General features: G+C 52.4%; 1 protein-coding gene and 1 long non-coding RNA gene across 2 annotated transcripts in view; one reads left to right on the top strand and one right to left on the bottom strand.

The window, feature by feature from the left end:
• SERPINA12 (serpin family A member 12) overlaps window positions 1–22,388 on the top strand; it is a 43,250-nt gene extending 20,862 nt beyond the window's left edge. The window contains exons 4-7 of the mRNA XM_025870441.2: window positions 14,272–14,928; window positions 16,889–17,159; window positions 20,193–20,340; window positions 21,908–22,388. Coding sequence (XP_025726226.1) covers window positions 14,289–14,928; window positions 16,889–17,159; window positions 20,193–20,340; window positions 21,908–22,099 — 1,251 coding nt within the window. The 5' untranslated portion in view covers window positions 14,272–14,288 and the 3' untranslated portion in view covers window positions 22,100–22,388. The remainder of the gene's footprint in view (window positions 1–14,271; window positions 14,929–16,888; window positions 17,160–20,192; window positions 20,341–21,907) is intronic.
• LOC112822701 (uncharacterized) lies at window positions 14,457–22,026 on the bottom strand. Its single transcript, XR_003207764.2, has 4 exons — window positions 21,888–22,026; window positions 15,552–15,686; window positions 15,316–15,478; window positions 14,457–14,576 (listed from the first exon to the last, which is right to left on the bottom strand). It is a non-coding gene; the product is annotated as an uncharacterized lncRNA (long non-coding RNA).
• Window positions 22,389–22,709: the final 321 nt, after the last annotated feature.

Raw genomic sequence — 22,709 nt, 5'->3', positions numbered from 1 at the left:
GCAGGTGGGTGTGCGTGCATGTGTGTGCATGTGTGTACGTGCTCGTGTATATGTGTGTGTGCGCATGCAGGTGGGTGTGCGTGCATGTGTGTGCATGTGGGTACGTGCTCGTGTATATGTGTGTGTGCATGCAGGTGGGTGTGCGTGCATGTGTGTGCATGTGTGTATGTGCTCGTGCATGCGTGTGTGTGTGCATGCAGGTGGGTGTGCGTGCATGTGTGTATGTGCTCGTACATGCGTGTGTGTGTGCATGCAGGTGTGTGCATGCATGTGTGTATGTGCTTGTGCATGCGTGTGTGTGTGCATGCAGGTGGGTGTGCGTGCATGTGTGTGCATGTGTGTAGTGCTCGTGCATGCATGTGTATGCATGCAGGTGGGTGTATGTGTGTGTGCATACTTATGTGTGCATGTAAATGTGTGTAAATGTGCATGCATGCTTGTATGTATGTGGGATAACTGAGGTACCACCTATAGTTTCACCCTCCCTGTCCTTCTTATGGACACTACCCCTCCCCGGGTGGCGGCAGAAGCTGTCATTTTATCACCTGTCCCACCTCGACCCCTTACCCAAGCAGGGAGGAACTGGGATTAGCGAGTGGGACCCAGGAGCGCTAAGGCAGCGCGTCTTGGTGGCAGAAGATAAGATGTGAAGCTTGGAAGATGTTGGGCATGAAAGTCCCAGCAGGTGTGTCCACTTAGCTAAGAGGGCACCCTGAGGTGACGAAGGAGCAGAGAACCATAGGACGAGAGAACAGCAGGGACAGAAGCCCCTGGGCCAGAGTGAGACTGGAGAACAACTGTCTCCGTGGCGGGAGAAGGGCTACGGGGCAGCGTGCTGGCGGCCACAGTGGTCCTCGAGGCCCTGACTCATTGCTTCTTCTCTCTGACCTGATACCCAGCCTTACTCTTGTTCACCTGCTCAGCCTCTAAGCCCAGGGGCCCCCGAGGCCCTGGCTCAAATGACCATGGCCTCAAAGCTCCACCACCTGCCTGTCTCCAGCCACCAGCTACCATCACCTCAGAAGCCGCTTGGCCCTGCACTTCCCGAAGGCCCCCTAGATGCCTACGTTGGCCCAGATCGAGTCCCTGCAACCAGATCCACTGGCCCAGAGTACATCCGGGCCCATCGGCACTCCCCCTGCCTGGTCACTCCCACTGACCCCATCCTACGCCCCCAGCCCCCCATGGTTAGCCACCATGCCCACACTGAACCTTTAGAGCCACCTCCAGGGACCCACCCCAATCCCACCTCCCCCTGTCCTGCCTAGCTTGCCCCTCACCCCCACCCTGCCTGGAGTTCTGAACATTGTTCTCCCACCTCCGCCAGCCGTAACTGACAGGTGACTCACAGCTGCCAGGGGCTGGCTCGGAGTGGCTCTGGCATCCGGCTCTCCCCACATGCCTGTGGCATACACCTCCTGCCCAGCCCGGCCTGCCCGAGGCCGCCGGAGTGGGCCAGGTGGGATGCAGCTGTGACTGGGAGGTGGGGTGGGTGTGGTGCGAGGATGTGGACATACCTGTGGCAATGCTCCACCCTCTGTGGCTCATCTCCATTACCAGGGTCATCATGAAATAATCCCAATTGCATATAATAATGACAGGGGTGATAAAATAGTAAGACCAGCTCCCGTGGAGTGCCTCCGGGTGCCAGGCACCGTGCGGGGGCCTTGCATGTGGAGGGGGAGGGTATGAACGTGCCCTTCTTCCAGGTCAGCAAGTCGAGGCACAGAGACATGATGAGATTTGAGGTGGCACCGGGAGTCTGGCCCCGCTCAGACCCATTCCCCTGCTCGGGTTGTGAGTCCTCTGAGAAGCCACCAGAATGGCCTGGCTGATCATCTGAGGAGGAGTCGTCCTTTCTGGCCTGGGGAAGAGACACAGAGGTGCTGACGAGCCCACACCGGGCAGGTGTTGCGTGACTGCAGGACGTTGGCGGTTGGGTGGTGTTTGGGGTTGAATCCCGGCGCCACACAGATCTCAAGCCCAGCACACAGAATTTTTTTTAAGTTCACACCAGAAAGGAAGACTAGGAAAGCCCTCGGGGACCCCTGCAAAATTCCCAAGTGCGGGTGGCGATGGTTGACGCGGCGCCCCTTCCTGTCCAGTGTCATCGGTCTTCCCCATGGATTTCTCAAGCATTCCCTGCTTTTACAGGTGAGGAAATGAAGATCCTTCCAGATGAAGAGGGTAGTAAAGCTGGAGGCACAGCTATATGGAGACTTGCTGACTTCGGATGGAATCCTCTGGTCCCCACCCCTCTGTGTCCCTGTTCTGGAACCTTTCCCTGCTCTGAGACCTTTCCTTCCTGCTTCAGATCCCTGGGAGGCTACTGTTTCTTTCCTTACCCCCAGTAAAGGCATCAGGTATCAGTCATTCACACCTTAGTATGAGTCAATTTCAGTCAATATATTCTCTCTTCAAAAGTAAGTGTCCTTCACTCTGTCTCAGATTGTAGAGAGAGTCCTCTGCAAGAGGTCTGTCTGGTATCAAACAACAGCTCAGAATGTACCCTTGGATATAAAGGGGATCTGCTTACCAGCCCACACATGTTTGTTGTTGTTTAAAATTATTTATTTATTTATTTATTTGAGGGGTGGGGAGAGAGAGCACAAGCAGGGGGAGCAGCAGAGGGAGACAGAGCGGGACAAGCAGACTCCTCACTGAGCAGGGAGCCTGACGCAGGGCTCCGCCCCGGGACCCAGAGATCATGACCTGAGCTGAAGGCAGATGCTTAACTGACTGAGCCCCCCAGGTCCCCCGACACCTGTTTTTTACCAGCCTGCTTTCTCTCATTCAGGGAGGGGTGCTAGAAACGTGGATGAATGAGGGGAACATCCCCTTCCCTATTTCTGAGCTGCCTTGCACCTCCATCCACCTGCAGGGTGAGCCCCGTGCGGACGGCTTCCAGAGCTGTATCACTCCTCATTCCTGCACCGGTGCTTGCAGCTGGTTCTGGATGGGGATTTGGGGAATGGTATGGACCATTCCTGGAGAATAGGTGCATAGTCTTGAGTGTTTCCTCACCACTTCCCCACCCACATGGCTCAGCTCCCCCAGGCCCGTGGCTGGGGTCCTAGGGAGACAGCCTTTCTGTTTTCGCAAATCTCTAAACACCAGAAATGAGCACTTCTCATACTTCACTGCACTGTAGCACATAAAACATCTAGTAGTTACCCAAATAGAGACATCTTTCCCTGTCTTTACACTGGTAAATAGCTAATTTGTTTACAGACCTCAGCCTTCCTTAAAATTCTACTCTCACTGTCTGATCTGTTATTTACAGCACATATTCCCTTGGGATGGGAAGAATTACCCACCACTGGGCCTTAAGCACCCAGTAAGCACCCAACACTCTCTCTCTAGATGCCAGAGGATGGAAGCGAGGAACACTGCGTGTCGTGGCTAAGCCGAATCAGGTGCTCCTCCTGCTCATTATTACTATTATTATTAATTATTATTCATTTACCACCTTCACATTGACTATTGCATTTGAGAGCATTGCCAACAACTTGGTGAAGTGGGCAAAGCAGGTGGTTCTGTAAGCCCACAGAACAGATGGAAACAGTGAGGCCCAGAAAGGTGAAGTGGGCTGGGTGAGGTGGCCCAGCTACTGCGTGACTGATGCAGGACTAGAACCCAGGCTTCTCTGATTCCCAGCTACCTGTGCTTGATTCAGGAGGCCCTGACTTGCTTCAGTGTGCATCTCTAACGCAGGTAGCGGTGAACCCACCCCACCCCAGCCGTCCCAGGCTGTCCCATCTGCCCTCCTTCCCTTCTCCTAGCCTGCTCACCCTGCCCTCTCTCCTCCTGCTGTCCCCAAGCCCACTGTGACAAGAATGCGGGAGAGGGGTATAGTAAGGTCAGGTGAGATCACTCTGCTTCTCCCTCTTGCTCACCGGCCCCGGCCCCGCCGAGTAAGCAAGTAAGCGTCCGGCACTTGGAAGGCTCCGCCTTGCTCCTGGGCCCGGTTTCTAGGCAGGTGGGAAACGAATAAAGCATTTTGGAGACGAGCCCACTGAGGCTCTCTGAGGAGAAGTAGATAGAATTCAGCCATGTGCCTGGTACGCATATGCTGAAATTCTACCTGGGCTTGCTCTGGGGGATCTGGGGGAGGGAGGACTTCCCGAGGCCAGCCTTCACCTGGGCGCATTCCACACTGCTGTGGCTTTGTTATGGCCACACTTTCTCCAGTTGCCACCGTGCTGGGGTTGCTGGAGCGAAGCCTCAGACCCCCCTTTAGAAACACAGGCGTCACCGACTCCAGGAAGCCTTCCTTGCTCTCCCGGCTGGCTGGCTAAGATGTATCTCTCCACTGGGAATTCGCAAGGGTTTGCTCAGGCCTCGGTCACAGAGCTCGCTCTGGTGGCCGTGCCCTTTCTGGTCTCCCGAGAGAGGACGTGGTTTCCTTGACCCTGCACGGCGCCCAGCACCTTGTAGACACTCGATCCGTGTTTCGACCAAAGCTCTGCCAGTCAGTCACAGGGACAGGAAAGGTGGTGAGAGGTGAAGCTGAATGACTGGCTCAAAAGTGGAGAACGGGGGGCAGTGAGGTCTCCTGTGGCCGCCGGGCCACGTGGAAGCAGATGAGCCATCGGGGCAAATTCTGCAAACACTTAAGCAGTGACTTTACACACAGCTACCGACCATCCCTGTCTTTCATCAGTCTCTCCCAAACTTGCTTCACTATGGTATCCACAGTAATTTTTTTCTTCTATATTAAGATATTCTGATGAGGTCATCCATCTACTTAATAACCATGTGGTATTCAACACATGCACGATGTCTGACCTCAGTTTTTAAATCTACATAGTGGGCATTCCAACAGTCTTTGCCTCATAGACTAGTAAGAATTAAACGTGTGTGTGTGTGTGTGTGTGTGTACATATGTGTGTACATGTGCACACACTGCTGGTATCTAATTGGTGGACTTATCCCGAAGTGCAGTGAAACATTGAAATAGGGACTTCTTTTTTTTCTTTGTGATTTGCAATTGTCCTTCCATAAAGGTTTTTCTGAAACATTCTGCTTTTTTTTTTTTTAAGATTTTATTTATCCGACAGAGAGAGACACAGCGAGAGAGGGAACACAAGCAGGGGGAGTGGGGGAGGGAGAAGCAGGCTTTCCGCGGAGCAGGGAGCCCGATGCGGGGCTCGATCCCAGGACCCTGGGATCATGACCTGAGCCGAAGGCAGACGCTTAACGACTGAGCCACCCAGGCGCCCCTGAAACGTTCTACTTCTATACCTTCTGTTGTTCTGCTGTTATACCAGACTCTAGTCCTGGCTAGAACATCATTTTTTAAAGATTTTATTTCTATATTTATTTATTTATGTATTCATTTATTTATAGTGCGCGTGAGTGGGGGAAGGGACAGAGGGAGAGTGAGAGAGAGAATCTCAGGCAGACTCCCCAGCTGAGCACAGAGCCCGATGCGGGGCTCGATCCCATGACCCTGACATCATGACCTGAGCTGAAACCAAGAGCTGGATGCCTAACCAACTGAGCCACTCAGGCGCCCCTAGAACATCATTAAACACAGACTTAAGGTCTGTTTAAATGCAACTGATTCATAGGATAACTGCCAAGAGATTGACCTCCTCAGGCAACCAGAGATCTAGCGTATCCCCAGCTCCCCCACTGAACAGGTGGGTAAACTGAGATCCAGGGCCAGGTATGGCTTTCCCAGTCGCCTGTGTATTACAGGTCAGCTACGTCTGGAGCCCAGAGCACAGGCCCAGTCCTGTGGGTTCTAGACCTCCCAGAGCTTGGGGGAGGGCAGGGTGCGGTGCCTGTGCCCAGCCTCCATCTGGGAAGTGGGGCAGGGGTCTTGTCCACGTGTGTGCTGGGTGCCTGGTGATCTACAGCTATGCCAGGGCACCCTGGCCACTCCCCTCCCACCCCAGGGAAGGAATCTGGGCTGGATGATTCTGTTCAGAGACGTTACAGAGATCAGGGCCATGGAACCAGGGACTGGAATGGAGTGTGTCATCCTGATTTCTGGGCAGCATGCCCTCACCTTTCTCTGTGAGCTCACCCGCATGCCAAACACACAGGTCCTAGCTAGCTCGGCCTCCGTCGGTGGACCTACAGAGCTCCCACAGTAGGCCTCGCAGAGTGCTGGGTGCTGTTTGGGATGGGGGCAGAAAAGCAGGCCTGGGCTTTTCTAGGCAGGGAGGAAGGGGACTCCCAGGCAGTTTGATCTCTTGCTGTGGACCCGAGCAGGGCCTACTGGCCGGGCTGGGCCAGTGGGGGAAGGGAAGAGATTACAGACGCAGGTATGGCAGGTCCTGAGCAGAAGCTCACCCAGGTTACAGATGAGGCTGTGGGGCTGGGGCATCTAGAGGATCCTACCTGAAAAGTTGGGGGCGGTGGGACGAGGGTATGAAGAGGGCCAGCAGCCTGGGAGAGGCACGAAATGTGTGTGTATGTGCGTGTGCGTGTGCGTGTGCGTGTGTGTGTGTATGTCTTAGGGGAGAGAACCAAGGGCCGAGGCAACCATTCAAATAGACAGACATTTTGTCCCCTTTTCTGTGCCTGGCTGCAGGGGCTGGAGCACCAGTCTGGACAGGGACCCCAGAGGTCAGGGCTGGCTGTACAAACACTGTGGTCACCGATCTCATTTATGTTCTTCCAGAGCTGTGGCTAGAACGAGGGATTAGGAAACAGAAGGTCCAAGTTTTTAGTGTTGGCTCTGCTCATAATCTGGCTAAATGAACCTCAGTTTTCTCACATGTGGAATGGGTCTAACAGCATCTAACTTACAAAGTTGACGTGAAAAATACATAATATCTATCAGTAAATGTATCTTGTAATAATGCATAATAATAAGCCTTCACCAAGCTTGGCTCTATCTCTGTGCCCTCCTGTGTTCCCAGCAGACCTGTGCTGTGGGACCCGGGGCCTGTCATGGTCACTGCTGTGTTCCTAGGTCTCTCACAGGCCTGGCATCTGGGACAGCCAAAGAGCGAGGGGGCATCCGGACGCTCCCTGCTTTCCCCTCCCCCGGACACAAGGCCATGCCATAAAAACACACTTGGGCCATGCCCCAGCCGTGGGCCACTGCCCTCATCCATCAGCTGGTTGCAGGGTCCCCAGACTGGACAATCATCTTCACCCTCCTAGCCCTCAGTGGACGCCAGGCCCAAATCCATGGGCCTCGAGTGTTCCCATCTATGGGTGGTCAGACAGCACTGAGTCTAGGCGGTGGCGCCTTGATGGGTGCTGGGGGGGCGGGCTGTGCTCTCCACCAGCACCCACCTCTGCAAGGCTATACCTTGGCTGATCAGGACCCCTGGCCAGCGTGGGCAGCTGGTCACTGAGATTCAGGGCCTGGCCTCCCTCAGTGGCTCCCCTCCACTGTGGCCGACTGGTCTGAACTCAGGCACCCCCGGTGCAGCCCCATATTGCTCAGCAAGCATCCCCGCCTGGCTCCACCTGCCGTCCTTCCCTGGCCTCACCCGTGCGTCTCCTGTGGGAGTTTGCCCCAGAGCAGAGTGTGTCTGTGGCAGGCCAGTGGGTGTGGGCCAAAGACTCACACAGGTCTCACCCTGTCATTAACAAGCAGGGTCCTTCCCTCCCAAACCAGGGCAGGGACCAGCATTCTGGGTCAGCATCTGCCTGGCTGGTCTCAGCCCTCACCACGCACGATGGGACCACGGCCCTCGCCTCAGCCCCTCCTGCTGCCAGGGCCGCATTCCCATCTGCACCCCTCAGTGAACAGAGACTGACAGTGAGGCCTCTCGCCTCATCCAGTCACTTGGTGGATCTGGCCCAGATACATCTCGACAGACAGGCCTGCTTCCCTGGCAGAGGGAAGGTGGAGGTTCATGGCCTCCTGCAGGGGCTCCTCCTGATTTTAGCAGCTCTGGAGCCCCACATCTCCACGGCCTGGTGGGCCTGGTCTGTGAGTGGATCAGGATGTGGCTGACCCAAGCTTGGGAAAGAGCCAGAAGCCCCTCTTTTCTAGAAGGTTTCGCTGGGCCATCTGCTCTGTACAGCTTTGAGGATGCGAGTCATGTCTTTGCTAAAAGTAGCATCCTGAAGGAAGAGAAACACTGTCCATCACTCTTGGTACTGCGGTCACATAGGACCTATTATGGAATGTCACTAAATGGGGAAGGAATATTTGCATGATTTTTCTGCTCATTAGAATTAGAGAAAGCCGAATTGAAAACAGGTGTAGGGGCACCTGGGTGGCTCCGTCGGTTGAGCGTTGGACTCTTGATCTCGGCTCAAGTCATGATCTCAGGGTTGTGGGATTGAGCCCCACGCTGGGCTCCCTGCTCAGCATGGAGGCTGCTTGAGATTCTCCCTCTCCCTCTGTGCTTGCTTGCACAATCTCTCCCTCTTTCTCTCTCTCTCAAAAAAAAAAATCTTAAAAAAAATAAACAGGTACATCGGGCTCATCGCTCTTGCATCCTGGGATCAGTGGGTTTTAGGGTAAGAATTTCATTTTATTTTAAATCTTTTAAAAATTAATTCTTAGGGAATACCCGTTCCTTAAAGACAACTCAGAAAATGCAGAAACGTCAGGAGGGGGAAACCACCCCATCATTTCATTACCCTAGCGCAACAGGCAGGCAGAAAGCAATTTGTCATTTTCTTGAATGATCAAACACTTTGATGTGAGTCTTTAATTCCTGCTAACCCCAACAGAAACTATGTATTTCATTGTTTCTCTTCCCCCAGAAGAACTCCATGCCAGCTAAGGTAATGGAACTGACTGATCATTGTAGAGTGCAGGAAAAACAGCAAAAGAAAGAAACGGGGGATACTAGGAAGGACCCTAAGAAACCCAGCTATCAACCTCTTCCCATCAATGACAGCAGTGATGTTTGGGGTGACTATTTAATAGTAATCTACCTGTAGAACACTCCAGGTTCCAGAACCACAGTGATTGGGAAATGTGCTAGTTGCAAAAGATATAAATGGACTTCATTAGAAAAGCCACAGCCCAGCAGGTGTGGTCTAAATACTGCGGGGCTGCCTCCGGGGATGAGGAGAAACCCCCGAGGAAGTGGTGTGGTCATTGCTCCCAGAGTCTCCATCACCTGCCCACTCTGGCCAGCTAATTTTATTGGCCTTTGGTCTACTTTTACCAAGAAGCTATGGAAGTATAAATAATAAAGCAAGAAAAGTAGATCCATTTGGCCGGCTCAGTGGATTTCTCCTGAATGTACTGTGAGTATCCAGTGTTGTTGGTTGGTTGCTCTTTGTCTACTCCGTGCAAAGTTGTGGGAGGATTCAGTGCAGTCCCAGGGTGGGGGTCTTGAAGGAAATTCTGGAGGATTTCCAAATCGGAAAACCCTTCTCTTGAGGAGTGTGCTGGGCATTTTGGCGAGCCCTGATTCGTTTTCAGGGATGTCGATCCCCAGTGCTTTTCTAGAAGAAAATCCTTGGTGAGAGTGGAATGGGGTCCTTCCCATTCAGGTCTGCCCCTGCCCTGTGGCTTAGGCTATGCCCAGCCTTGTCTGTGAGCTGTTCGTCTACCTTTATCTCTCCCTGAGGACGGAAGCTACATCTACCAACTCACGATTTTGGGGAAGAAAGGGAGGTCAAGCAGCCAGGCCCACGTACTGTTGCAGAATTGCCTTAATGAGGTGGGTTTCCGCTCTGATCCATCAAAAGGCATGGCGTGACCTCAGATAGCTCCCTTGTCTTCTGGGCCTCCCTTTCCCCTTTATGGCATGAGTGGCCCTGAACTTGATGGTGGCTCAGCCTCTCCAACCCATGCATTCCCTCATCCTGGAATGAAGTCACTGAAAGCAGGAGGAATGGGCTAGATAAAGAGCTGGGAAGTGCAGGAGGACTTGGAGAAGTGTGTGGGGCCGGCAGGGGATATTGCCCCTCAGGAGAGAGAGCTCCACGAGTGGGCTCCAGGGAAGGCTGAGGGCAGGCACAGAGCGAAGGCTCCAAATATTTCTTGAAAGGATGAAGACAGAAATCTCCAGGGCAAATGTAGAGGTGCGACTGTGGCCTCGTGTCCCACCCTCTGTTTCCCAGGAAGGAGGACAAAGTCTACAGCAATACTCATTGGATTTTGTTCCTAGGTCTTCTCTCACGTCCAGCAGGGGAGGGAGGATATGTCTTACCACCACTTAGTTCTAAACCTGCTTCAAAAAATAATGTCTAATATGTCTAGCACAATCTCCCCTTAAAGCCTTATCAGTCCTTTAAAATAGGTGGACCCCAGCCCCTAGCTGGGACGCCCAGGGCCTTGGTGCTGGTCTTCTGCGGTGCCAAGGCACATCTTTAGGAAGGGGCCTGAAACCCTGTAGTCCAAGGGAGGGCACTGAGTTTATGCAAGTGCTGTGCCCTCCATGGAGAGCTCTGGAAAGGACTGCAGGGAACCTGGGGTCTCAGGGGGTCTGGGGTTCCTCAGGGCAGGACAGGACACCTCTGTCTAGCCTTGCAGGAAGAGGCCCCTCACTGAGCAGGGGTCACTGTGGCTGGCTGGCAGCCACTCACTAGGGCTCAAGCCACTGGGGAGGGGAACCCGTCCAGAGCACCCTAAGCTTTTTTAGTCTCACTGGCTTGAGGACCGAGACTGCATGAACTTTTCCCTGCCCCAAACTGCCATGCTCGGAGTGGTTCTGATTCCTGCAGGGGCTGTTTGCTGCTGTCTTGTTTTCCCAAACTACCAGTGAGAGTAAGAACGAACGGACTTCCAGGATTCTTGTTGAAAGTGCTAGCCTATCCCTCTTCCCCCCCGCCAGTCTCTTCAGTTGGCTGATTCCCATTATGAAGCCCATCAGGACAGTGTGGGAGGTGAAAGCAGAGCCCCTCCCCAGGGACCCCCTCCGCGTGCAGACCCAGGGTGCCTGCGCCGCTCCTTCAGAGGGCTCCTCGCCCGGCTTGGATCTTTCTTCAGGAGGAATGACTCCTGAGTCAGGGCCATACTATTTCATCTATTCATAAGAGAAAGGAAACGAGTCCCCAAATTAAAAGGGAATGTGGGAACAGGAGAGTCAGAGAGGAGTTGCAAGGCGGATGGTAGCTTTAACCGCCCCATGTGGCCCCCACCAGGCTCAGGTCCTATCTTGTTCTTTTTCTTCCTGATTGTGTTTATTTATTTTATTAGGGTGACAACCACACACAAACACATACTCCAAACTAAGAACCAACAAAGAATTGCTCAACATGGACAGTCTATCAGTTTACTGGGAAATAACCAGTTGCTCAGCTATTTTAATGAATAGAATAAAAGTTAGCCTCCTCAGGCATTTGGGACTGGTACCCATCTAACAAGTTTGAATCGAGTTCAGAGCCTGTGATGACGAATGGAGAGGCCCAGAAATGGGGCTAGTGTGGGCTGTTTGGGGGAAGAAAGGCCAGGCTGTTGGGACTCCATGGGGCAGGGCAGGGGGCTGGTGGGGACCCCAGTGACACAAGCTCAAGGAGGTGGGGTAAGCTGAGACCCGGCCAAGGTGTGGTCCTTGTCTCCACCCCCAGGGGCAGCGAGGTGATTAGCAGCATCTAGTGGGGAGGAGGCCCAACTATCACTCCCCTGGCCCATTTAGCAGATGAAGACACTGAGGCTCGAAGGGTTGACAGACTTCTTCTGGGCCACCTCACAGACACACAAGCAGGAGAGGACCAATATCCAGACTTTTAATTCCATAATCAGTTCTTGTTCCAAAAACTTGGAGAAGTAGAAAACACTTTTAGGGGCCACTGACCGAGCAGTGTGTGTGTGTGTGTGTGTGTGTGTGTGTGTGTGTGTGTGTGTGTGTGCTGTCCATGCCAGAAGCTTCCAGCAGCTTCCCTCCTCTGCTGTAGTTTCTGTGGGTTCTGGCCCTGTGCCTGGACCCACACTCTGCTCCAAGCAGGTTACCCAAAGGCTTTGCATCTCCACTGGCTGGTGGTGAACCTACTGCTGAGATAGTTCTCTCCATATTGATGGAGGTGGCTAACTTCTCCATTCCCAGGTGTTGGGAATTAGCTCCCAGGCAGACACCATCTACTCTGAATACAAGAAGCTTCTATTTTTATTTCTTTTCTTTTTTTCCCAAAATTTTATTTAAATTCTAGCTAGTAATCATATAGCGTGAAATTGGTTTCAGGAGTAGGATTTTGTGATTCATCACTTCCGTACAATACCCAAGGCTCATCCCAACAAGTGAAGCTCCTATTTTTAAACCAGGCTGACTCTGTAAACAGTCCAGCCCACTAACCTGAGAGATTGAATCCTTTCCATCTTTAATTTTCTTTCCTTTATCTGAAACATCCTCAGGGGCTTTACAAATCTTGCCTTCTATAACTTATCTTCAGACAGTCCCTAGAGCCCTTGTCCATCACCAGCTACGTTTAATTTTTACTGAAATCTATGTCATTAGGAGTGGAAGGTGCTGAGAGATCACCTAAGCTCAGAGAGGGGGTGTCCTTTTTGAGTGTCACACAGCAGAGAGGGGTGTGAGATCGGAGCCAGGAGTCCTCACTGCTTGGTAGTCCTGGGATTTTTTTATACACACTTGTGTTTGTTAGGATGTTTTTGGTCTCGTATAGCTGCTTTTGGTCTCATGTAACCCACACTAGCACTGCTGGAAGCCTAGAAGCAGGGTGGGTGGGCTCCGGATTCACCTAATCTGTGGCCCCAGCTCCAATTTCTCTGCAAAGCCCTGCATGCATTCACACTTTCCCACCCCAGACATCCCGAGAAAGAGCGAGGGCAGCACCCCAATACGCCAACAAAGAGCCCTGAAATTCACCTTCCTTGGATCCCTGAAGTCCTGTGCCCCTCCCTGAACAGCTCTCAGGGCTGAACCTCACTGTGACCTGGTTGGATTGGGTCCAGCTCCTGAACCACACCCCCTTGGACCTGGGGAGGTGGCCCTGCCCCTGAGGCACATGGGCGGTCTAAGGAGGGGGAAACACCTAGAAAAATGAAGTTCCATTAGGAAGATGGAAGCAACGGGTAAGATCCACTAGAATTTTCAAACCCTGGGTCAGAGCCTTTTGAAGACCTTGTCCTCTGTGCTTCGGGCTGTGTCCACAGGACCTGGCATAGAGGGTTTGAGGCCACAAAGAACTTGGGGATTTGGGGCACTCCCAGGCGCAGGTCCCGTGCAGGTGTTCATTCATCCTCTCATTCAGTCAACTGGAAAGAGCCTACTCAGTGCCGGGCACCAGGGATTTAGCTGCGTGGACCCTATTGGTGCCGGGCCCAGTTCCCCCAGGCTGGTGGCGATATGCGGGTTAGTTGCTAACAGCTCACAGCTTCCCTCCCCAAACCAGAAAACTGCCTTCCGTGAGTAGGAGCTAACTGAACCCAGGAAGTTCTACCCCAGGCCCCAGGTCTCCTGGGGGCAGACCCTAGCTACTGACCACTGTCCAAACGGCCTGCATCCTCATCCCACAGGGTTGATGCTGCCCTGTGGTTGATGCTCCAGAGCCCTCTCCCGTGGATCAGGCCAAGTCCCCATATTACGAGGGGCCAGACCCTTGCTCAGTTCCTTCCCTTTCTGTCTTGCTTCCCTCACTTCCTGAGGAGTTTCTCCTATACGGGCAAGGCCCGAATCCCCATTTCAAGCTCTGCTTCTCGGGAATCCAATCTAAGACAACCATGAACAGCTTTTACCGTTGAGGACTGCACTATTTCCCGTGGATTGCAGGTAAACAGAGATGTAAATTACAGGAGAACCCATAGTAATAACAAAGGATTGAGCGAAAAAATCTGCTTTCATTTGACACATAAGTTGGTGTAAAAATCATTGGCAGTACCATGTCCAACTAGAGAAATCAACAGGCTTTTTAGAATATCATACTTTTGGCAGCTCTCTATAACCTTAGGACTAGAAATGAAGGGAAAACTAAAAATGAAACTTTTGTGCCCCCAAAACTCAGTCTTGTTGGGAGATTCTGAGCTGAGAAGTGGCTACAGGAACAGCAATCCTGGAGCCAGCAGATTTGGCTTTTCCTCTCTATCACACTGCCTCTCTTTCCTGGAAAAAGCGTAGGGAAAGAGGTTTATTAGAGACCTGGGTTCCCCTGGGATGTGATCTTAGACAAAGGGCTTTATTTCTGCAAATTAGTCAGGATTCTTTTGGTTGTAAGGAAAAAAAAAATCCAACTCAAACCAGTCAACCCTAAAAGGGAAATGTATTGGCTCTTGTAACTTGGAGAAACAGAAGTGTGTGAGCCTCAGGTAAAGCTTGATCCAGGGACTCCAAAGATGTCACCACATATGTCTCCCCATTTCTCTCTTTCCATCATAGGGGCAGTGGGGTTGTTTTGTTCCTTTTTTCTGCTAACCTCAAGTCTACTACTCAACAGGACAATCTCCAAGGAAAATGAACCCCTTGCTGGGCCTGGGCCTACTTTTGGCTGGCCTTCTCACTGTGGAAGGTCTTCTGACGTCCGACTTCCCTCTGGGACCACAGTATCGTGGACCTGTGAGCCAGACCCAGTCATGGAAGGGAAAGAGGGCAGCCGAGGAGCTCACAAAGCGAAACACAGACTTCAGCTGCAACCTTTATAGGAAGCTGGCCTCCAATAGCCCCAACAAGAACATCTTCTTCTCCCCCTTGAGCATCTCTGCAGCCTTCTCCATGCTGTCTCTGGGTGCCCAGGACTCTACCCTGGATGAGATCAAGAGGGGCTTCCACTTCAGGAATATGCCAGAGAGAGACCTTCATGAAGGCTTTCATTACCTCATCTACAGGATGAATCAGGGGAGGCAGGACCTCGAGCTGGACCTTAAAAATACCTTGTTCATCGACCAGAAGCTGCAGCCACAGAAGCAGTTTCTGGCAGATGCCAAGAACCTGTACGATTCAGACACTGTCCCCACCAACTTCCAGAACTTGGAAGGTACTAAGAAGCAGATCAATGACTATGTCAATCAGAAAACCCAGGGGAAAATCAACAACCTGATCAAGAATATAACCCCTGGCACTGTGATGCTTCTTACAAATTGCATTTTCTTTCGAGGTAAGGCTTGGGTCATGTTGGTATGGAAAGGATAGGATTTCCAGTAGACTTGGATTAAAGTCCTGGTTGGCCACATGCTTGCTCTGTGACCTTGAATTCATATATAATTAATCTTTCAGAACCTCACTTGTCCTATGTAAAATGAGTGCCTTTATATGTAACTCATAGGGCAGTTGTTGGGACTCAAAGTAAAAATGCATGAGGAATGAATTTGGGGAAGTCTACATTATTCTCCATACGTGCATTTTCATTAGTACTGATTATCCTAACACAACACTGGTTGTAGAGGTTGGAGTGACATTCTTTTCCCCATTTCTTAGATGAGGAAAGTGTAACACGGAAAGAGATTAATGGACTTAGAGTTACAAAGCCGGGACTAGAACTCACTTCTATTGACCCATAGGCTGTGCACTTTATGTTAGTCCAAGTAGACACCCAGCGCGGTGATTGTGTTGATGATGATGATGATGATGATGATGATGTTCATTTTGGTGGATGCATTGGTCTCCTTGTCACATTCTATAGATTCCCCAAGTCTGAGGGTGAGAGACTAAAAAAAAGATGAAAAAACATTCCCAAATCCAAGCTTCAACCCTCCCACGCCACCACACACACCCACTCACCTGCCCGATGCACACACAAAGTTGGTCAGCATGGGTGAGAATCAGAGGCCCTCAGGTCAGGCAAGATCTCTGCGGGGCTGTCAGGGACATGGTCTTGAATACAGAAGTTCAGCTCTCCCAAAATCCACAGTGAGACTGATAGCATAGAGGAAAAGAGCAGAGGGAGAGAAGAGAATCTGGAGTTTTCCAAAGTCCCCACATCACTTAGATTACAAAAGCAATGGCAACAGTGAGGCTGATGATGACTAGCATCCACTCAACACTCACTGTACAAGATCACTGAGCTGTCCTGCCTTTCTTTCTTTCTTTCTTTCTTTCTTTCTTTCTTTCTTTCTTTCTTTCTTTCTTTCTTTCTTTCTTTCTTTCTTTCTTTCTCTTTCTTCTTTCTTTCTTTTTTTTAAGATTTTATTTATTCATTTGAGAGAGAGAGACAGAGAGAGCACAAGCAGGGGGAGCAGCAGAGGGAGAGGGAGAAGCAGGCTCCCTGCTGAGCTGAGAGCCTTATATGGGGTTCAATCCCAGGACCTGGAGATCATGACCTGAGCCGAAGGCAGATGCATAACCATCTGAGCCACCCAGGTGCCCTCTGTCCTGCCTTTCCCACTCAGCCACACAGCAGCCCTATGAGGTACCCATCAAAATCTTCATTCTTCAGACAAGGACACTGAAATCCAGAGAGGTTAAGACACTGGTCTAAGGTCATCCTTTCAGAACAGTGAAGTCAGAGTTGAATTCAGGGACTTGGCCCTCAGGGCCCCCTACTGGGGGCTCTGAGGTTGGCAGGTGCGAAAAGACCCAGGTCCAAGTTTATGCCCCATGGCATCAAAGAGTTCCCAGGGTGAAAAAGGAAGGGTCCAAACACCCAGCTTTGAGTGTTTGCTGCTCCTCAGCAGGTTCCCAAGAGTGGCCTGTTCCATTGGTTTTCTCATTCCTACATGACAGCAGCTACTCCAGGCATGACTTAGAATCGAGTATTTTTCACTCACACCAGACCCAAATAACTCCCACTAGGTATCACCCAGACCCCTCTGCTGGAACACAATCCGTGGGCTCTCTCAGCCTCAGGAGCACCTGGGCTTCAGGCAGTCCACAGTACCCTCTCAGCTCAGCAGCCCTGGTCGTGGCTACTTTGGGAACAATCAGACCCATGCCCATCTTACCAGGAGTTCCCAGGGCCTGGCACAAAGACCAAGGACTCCTGGAGACCTGCCCTGACATCCCAGAACATCCAAATGCCCTCCTTGAATCCATGTGGACAGAGACCAGTGGTTACCTGGGTCCAGTCAGCCCTTCCCTTTCGGGACACTCATGCCACTTTGTCTTTCTTCACTCCTAAGCCAGGTGGCAACATGAATTTGATCCAAAAGCAACTAAAGAGGAAGACTTCGTTCTGGATGGAAACAAGCGAGTGAAGGTGCCCATGATGTTCCATGGAGGCATGTATGAAGCCGGCTATGATAGACAGCTCTCCTGCACTGTTCTGGAAATGCCCTACCAGGGCACGATCACTGCCACCTTCATCCTTCCTGACGAGGGCAAAATGAAGAATGTGGAGGCGGCCTTGAAGAGGGACACCCTTGACAGATGGAAGAAATTAGTCACACGAAGGTACGAGGGTGCCTGGCATATGCAGCTGCTTCCTTCTTCCTGCCTTCCCTTCCACTCTTTGCTTCTTCTAGCCCAGATTTATTGAGCTCTGACCCCATGGCCAAGTCCTATTCTGCGCTCCATGATGAACTTGTGTTTTGGTAGGAAGCAGACCAGAAGACAAGTCACAGGAATATAGCGAAGCCCTTGTTTATAGAGGGAGATGCTTATATCATGAGAGTAGAGTGGACAGAGCAAAACCATGGTCCCCGGTGGTGGTGGCAGAGGGGGGCGCCACGGAGCAGGGAGCACCGGAGCTAAGTCTTCCAGGCTGAACAGTGGCACGTGGGGATGGGAGAGGAGTCATGGAATCCCAGGCAGAAAGGAACCACCAGGACAACCACGGGCTATCAGAGGGAGCTGTTTATTGTACACGGAATCATGTTTTCCACTGTAATATCACAACAAAACCAGCGAAGTGTACCCCAAATAAGTTATAATAGTTGAAGGACCAAAGTGAGTCAATATTCTAAAAAAGAAACCATAAAATTAGAACAGATTTGAGATGAGCCAACAGAATTCTTCTCAGGCACGTGCTTGCCAGTTGATTTTCTCGAGAAGGGTCAGGGCTGGGGCTTGCAGGGTCGACTTGGTTAGGAGTGGTGTTGGGATGGCCTCCTCCCTGCTCTGTACACTCTCTCTTCCATCTTGCCCTCACCCCTGTTTTCCACCCAACGGGTCTTCACCAAGAGCCTCTGCCATGGCTGACATACTGTTGGGAGCCAGGGAGGATTCTAGGGCAGGTAGATAGGATGCTAGGACAGAGCTGGGCTGCCATGGGTGCTCTACCACACCAAACACATCCTCGGGGGAATGGCAGAACACATCTTGGATATCTCAATTGAGCCGAAAGCTCCATAAAAGAGAAATTCCGGTTCTGAATGCTTCAGATAAAGTCACTGTACCGGGGGGATGGGGAGAAGCAGCAGGCCACATGGCAGGTCATCCCAAGAGGGCTGCTAGGCTTGGGGTCTGCACAGCATCCCCCGATCCTCCCTGCTACAAACCCGGGCTGGTGGTAGTCTTGGCCCCGAGGGCTCCAGAGGGGCTTGGCACAGCAATATGGAGCACCACTTACTGGCCCCAGAGCTGCACCCCATGGGAAATTGGCAGAAATAACTTGGAGATGAGGATTCTGAGTTCCCCTAATCCAACTGGAGGGTCTCAAGTCATCATAATTTGAATCCTAAAGGAAATGTGACCTTACGGAGCCCACATTGCATGAAGCCAGGATTTGTGGATAAAGTTGGGGTAGAGGGAGTGGAGCCCCCTTTCCCTTCACCTCCCATACCCCTCATTCCCCAAGACACCTCTGTGAACTCGGAAACTGTAGGGCACAGGCTGGAAACCACCAATCTCCTTGGCAGCTCATTTCACTCAGAAGAAATGACCCAGCTTGCCTGACGCCTTTGCCTCCTTCAGAGTTTCTCAAATCTTCCCTGAGCCCCAGGATTGCTGATACCCCCAAGCTGATCTGTATTTTTCTCCACTGCACACACTGTCTTCTTATACACAGACTCCCAGTCTATGTATCGATGATTACGGGATGCTTTTCATCGTATGGACTTTCTTGTCTGTCTTCCCTGCTAGAGCACGCACCCAAGGGCACGGGTTGTGCTTCTTCTGTTCACACATGCATCTAGGCATCCGATTGGTAGAGAGGAGGCACTTAATTTGTTAAGTGAATGAATGAGTGGAAAGGTAAGTCTGGGAATCATTGGGCCAATGGCCAGTATTTAAAGCCATGACACTGAATGAGGTTCCTCTGGAGGGAGGAAAGACAGAAGAGAAGAGGACCCAGGGGTGAGGCTTGGAGGATCACAGACAGCCCAGGTGGGCGATGAGATGATTCTGGCAGAGGGTGAGCGAAGGAGTGGCCTGTGAAGGGGGGGAAGATGGACTTGGGTTGGAATGCTTCAAGGTGGAAAAACGGGATCCACTCTCGGAGAGCTGTCTCTTGGGTCAAGCAAGCTGAGCTCAGCCATGACGCTGGAAAGTGGAAGGTGGAGGGCGAAGACCCAAGTGGAGTGGGCTGCAGCAGTTGTGGGAGGAAGTGGAAATCTCTGGCAGAGACAACTCCTTTCTACCATGAAAGAAAGAAAAGGAATGGGCTGGAAGCTGGAGAAGTGACTCGGGGCCAGTGGAGATGTGTTTGCTCTTGTTTCGTAGGATATCAATTATTGGAGAACATGGTCTCCCCCTGAGGGCGATCAGGCAGACACCATTCACGATGGATGGCGCAGAACAGATTGGAATGCAGGCAGGGGCGAGGTCCTGGATAGGCAAGAAGAAATGGGGCTCAGGGCCAGGGGGACAGGGACCCAGGGTCCACAGGTTTCCCGGGACCACTGATCCCAGCCCGCAAGCGGGGAGGTCCGTCGGGTCCCACCCACGGAGGATGTGAAGCTGCTAACTGAAGGGCAGAAGGAGGAACACCTGCTGGGCAGGGACTCCTTGAGCGCCCACATCCATTTGCTTTACACTCTTACTGCCCCGTCTGCTGTGATTAGCACGATCGTTTCGCCCAAGTGGCTTAGGGAGGGGAGATCATTTGGTCCACGTCACGGAGCTCATGAGAGTCAGAATGCGTTTGAGCCCAGTTCTACCTGGTTTCAGATCCCAGGCCCTCGCTGCCTCTGGCATCCAGCCTGCTGGGTCAGGACTGGCTCAGGGCTTGGGCAAGGCCAGCACTGTGAGGGGGACGACACTTCCGTGTCTGCAACCAAAGAGGCCCTGAGACAGTGGGAACTTGAGACCATTTCTGTGGGTGAGGGCCTGGGGAGGGTGTGCTAGGAAGAACGGGCACGGTTCAGAGAGCATAGGTGGTTTGAAGCCAGGGTCCTGGGGCCAGAGTCCCTCCTCGTTGTGGGGACAAAGAGAGGGTCTGAGACCTCCGGGGCTGGGAAGACCAAGGTCCCATTCATCACCTCTCCTGCGGCCTGCCTGGGAGAGCAAAGAGACCCTGCCACTCACCTGTCACCCCCATCTCCCCAGGGTCGTAGACGTGTCCCTGCCCAGGTTCTCCATCACTGGTAACTATGACCTGAAGAAGACACTCTCCTATCTGGGTATCACCAAAATCTTTGAGGAGCATGGTGATCTCACCCGGATCGCCCCTCATCGAAGCCTGAAAGTGGGTAAGGTAAGCCTGCTCGGCCCGGATGCCACTCCTCCCGCAGGGAGCGTTCTTGCAGCCCTGGGCCAGAGCCACTGTCCCAGCAGCCGAATGAGCTGGGTCTGGTCCTGCCAGTCAGGCCGGGCGCTGATCCAGCACTGTCCCTCACCAGCCCTTGTCACCCTGGGACAGTCACATCACTTCCCCAAGCCTCATGTTTCCAGTCTTTAAGCTCCTGGTCCCATTTTGGAGGTCGATTCCGTGCAACAAACAAGTGATCAAGGCCTGGCACATTTATCGGTCCTAGAACCACTCTAGGTCTGACCCAGAGCCTCTCCCAAAGACCTCACGGGCTTGTTGGGAGTAAGCTGCAAACGTGTGCATGACCAAAAGACGAACCAGCCATGGGCCCCGGGGTTTCCAGCAAGGCTGAGCGCCTGCCTGCTGGGGGCAGAGAGGACCGTATGGGGTAGGGTCCCCAGGTTGAGCAGATATAATACAGGACACCCAGTTAAATTCACATTTCAGGCAAGTGACCAATAATTTCTTTAGTCCAAAATATCGCATGGAATAGACTTACACTAAAGATATTCATCGTTTATCTGAAATTCAAATTTAATGGTCCATCCCCCATTTCACCTGGCAACCCTACTTTTAGGTTAAAAGGGCATTGGGGGTGGGGAGATTGCAAGGAGCAGAGATAGGTGCGGGGAGGATCTCCCAGTAGGGGGAGCAGCATGGCCAGAGGCTGGGCTGGGGGAGAGCTTGGCATTATGGGCAGTGGAGATCGGCGGGTTCTAAGTGGGAAGTTCGAGCCAGTCTGGGAGAGATCCCAGTAGGCACTGATTCAGATTTATTTTCCAATTTGCAAGAGGAAGAAAAACAGTAGAATTTTCTCCCTTTTAACATAGACTTCCCAAAAATAGTCAGTGCCAGCTACCCCTTTCCGGGGGCCTTTACTCAGTTCCACGGCTCATTTCTTTTCTGCAGTTAGGTGCGCCCACGGCTGTGACTGTCAGTGGCTCCTGGCTGGCGCGCTAGTAAAACTGTTAGGATTTTGTAGAATGGAATGAAATGCATCAGTATGTACAGAAACTTCCACGTCCTAGGGTGAATCACCGCGTCACAGATGTGGGTGCCCTGGGGTAGATCTGGTGTCTCAGTCGTCTCTGATGCACCCCCCGATTTGGTTCCTTTCTCACCGTCCCCCAGGAAGCTAAGAGGAGTGTGAGCAGGGCTGGAGGCTTCCTGGTGGGGATGTCACCAAGTCCCTCCCATCTAGCTAAGGTTCCGCAGATTCTTTCTGCCATTATGATGCTCAGCACTTCCCTGTAATTCATGGAAGGATAGCGCACCCCACTCCATCCTCCCTGCTGCAGCTGATGCTGCCCCAGCTGCATTGGTCCCTTCACGCTGAGTCTGCTTGTCCCGCATCCTTCCGGCAATGACAGCAGAAGGAGCCTGTGGCGCCTGGCACCAGCCAGGTTACTGCTGTGCTGGGCCACCCTGGCTGAGGCTTTTCCCTCTCTGGGCCTCTCACTGTCCTTGGCCCAGAGTGGCTTCGCGACACTGACCTCGATCCTGATTCCTGCAGGCGGTGCACAAGGCGGTGCTGAAGATGGATGAGAAGGGGACAGAAGGTGCGGCCGCCTCCGGAGTCCAGACGCTGCCCATGGAGATGCCGCTCTCCATCAAGCTGAACAAACCCTTTCTGGTGTTTATTAGGGATAGCGTCCTGCCCACCATCATCTTCTTGGGAAAGATTGCTAATCCTACTGGGGAATAAGGGGGCGTTCCAGCTCGCTGTGGGCCCCAGAGGCAGCCTGGGGCTGAAAATGTTTCATCTGCCTCAAATTGGGATCCCAGGACCTTCTAATCTAATCCCACGCCTTCATGAGCTCCCAAGACCACCATCCAAACAGGCAGCGCCGCTGGCTCTGGGGGCTCCTGTGCACCACCCCCCCCCGTCCCCATCCTCCCTCAGCCCCCTCCCTGCCCGGTCCAGCGTCATTGGGCTTAGATGCCCCACCCCCACCCACTTGGCTGGCTGTGATCTTCTCTCCCTGGAGAGGCAGAGGGGCTTTGTGATTTAATAAACACCCCCTCAGTTCTGCTGGCTGTTGGTGGATAATTTGGGGAAGCTATGAGACAAGGCAAGTACCTGGGCTTTGGAGTGAGAGAGACCTGGGTTCAAATCTTAGGAACAAAGTGTCTTTGGGAAAGCCACATATCACCTCGGAGCCTCTATTTCTGTATTCCTGAAACGAGGACAGGGATACTCCCCTCTGGGGCTCTGAAGAAACTAGCACGCTGCTTTAGAAAAGCTAGTTCCGCTTGGTGAGCCCCTAGCCTTGGGTCTTTGGTATGTGAGCTACAAAGTCATGTCCCCCCAGGGT

Source organism: Callorhinus ursinus, unplaced genomic scaffold, assembly GCF_003265705.2.
Source record: "Callorhinus ursinus isolate GAN/ISIS: 27379988/994484 unplaced genomic scaffold, GSC_fseal_2.0 scaffold8, whole genome shotgun sequence".
Lineage (NCBI taxonomy): Eukaryota > Metazoa > Chordata > Mammalia > Carnivora > Otariidae > Callorhinus > Callorhinus ursinus.
Note: the sequence above shows the minus strand (reverse complement) of the source record. Positions and strands in the feature narration are given on the sequence as shown.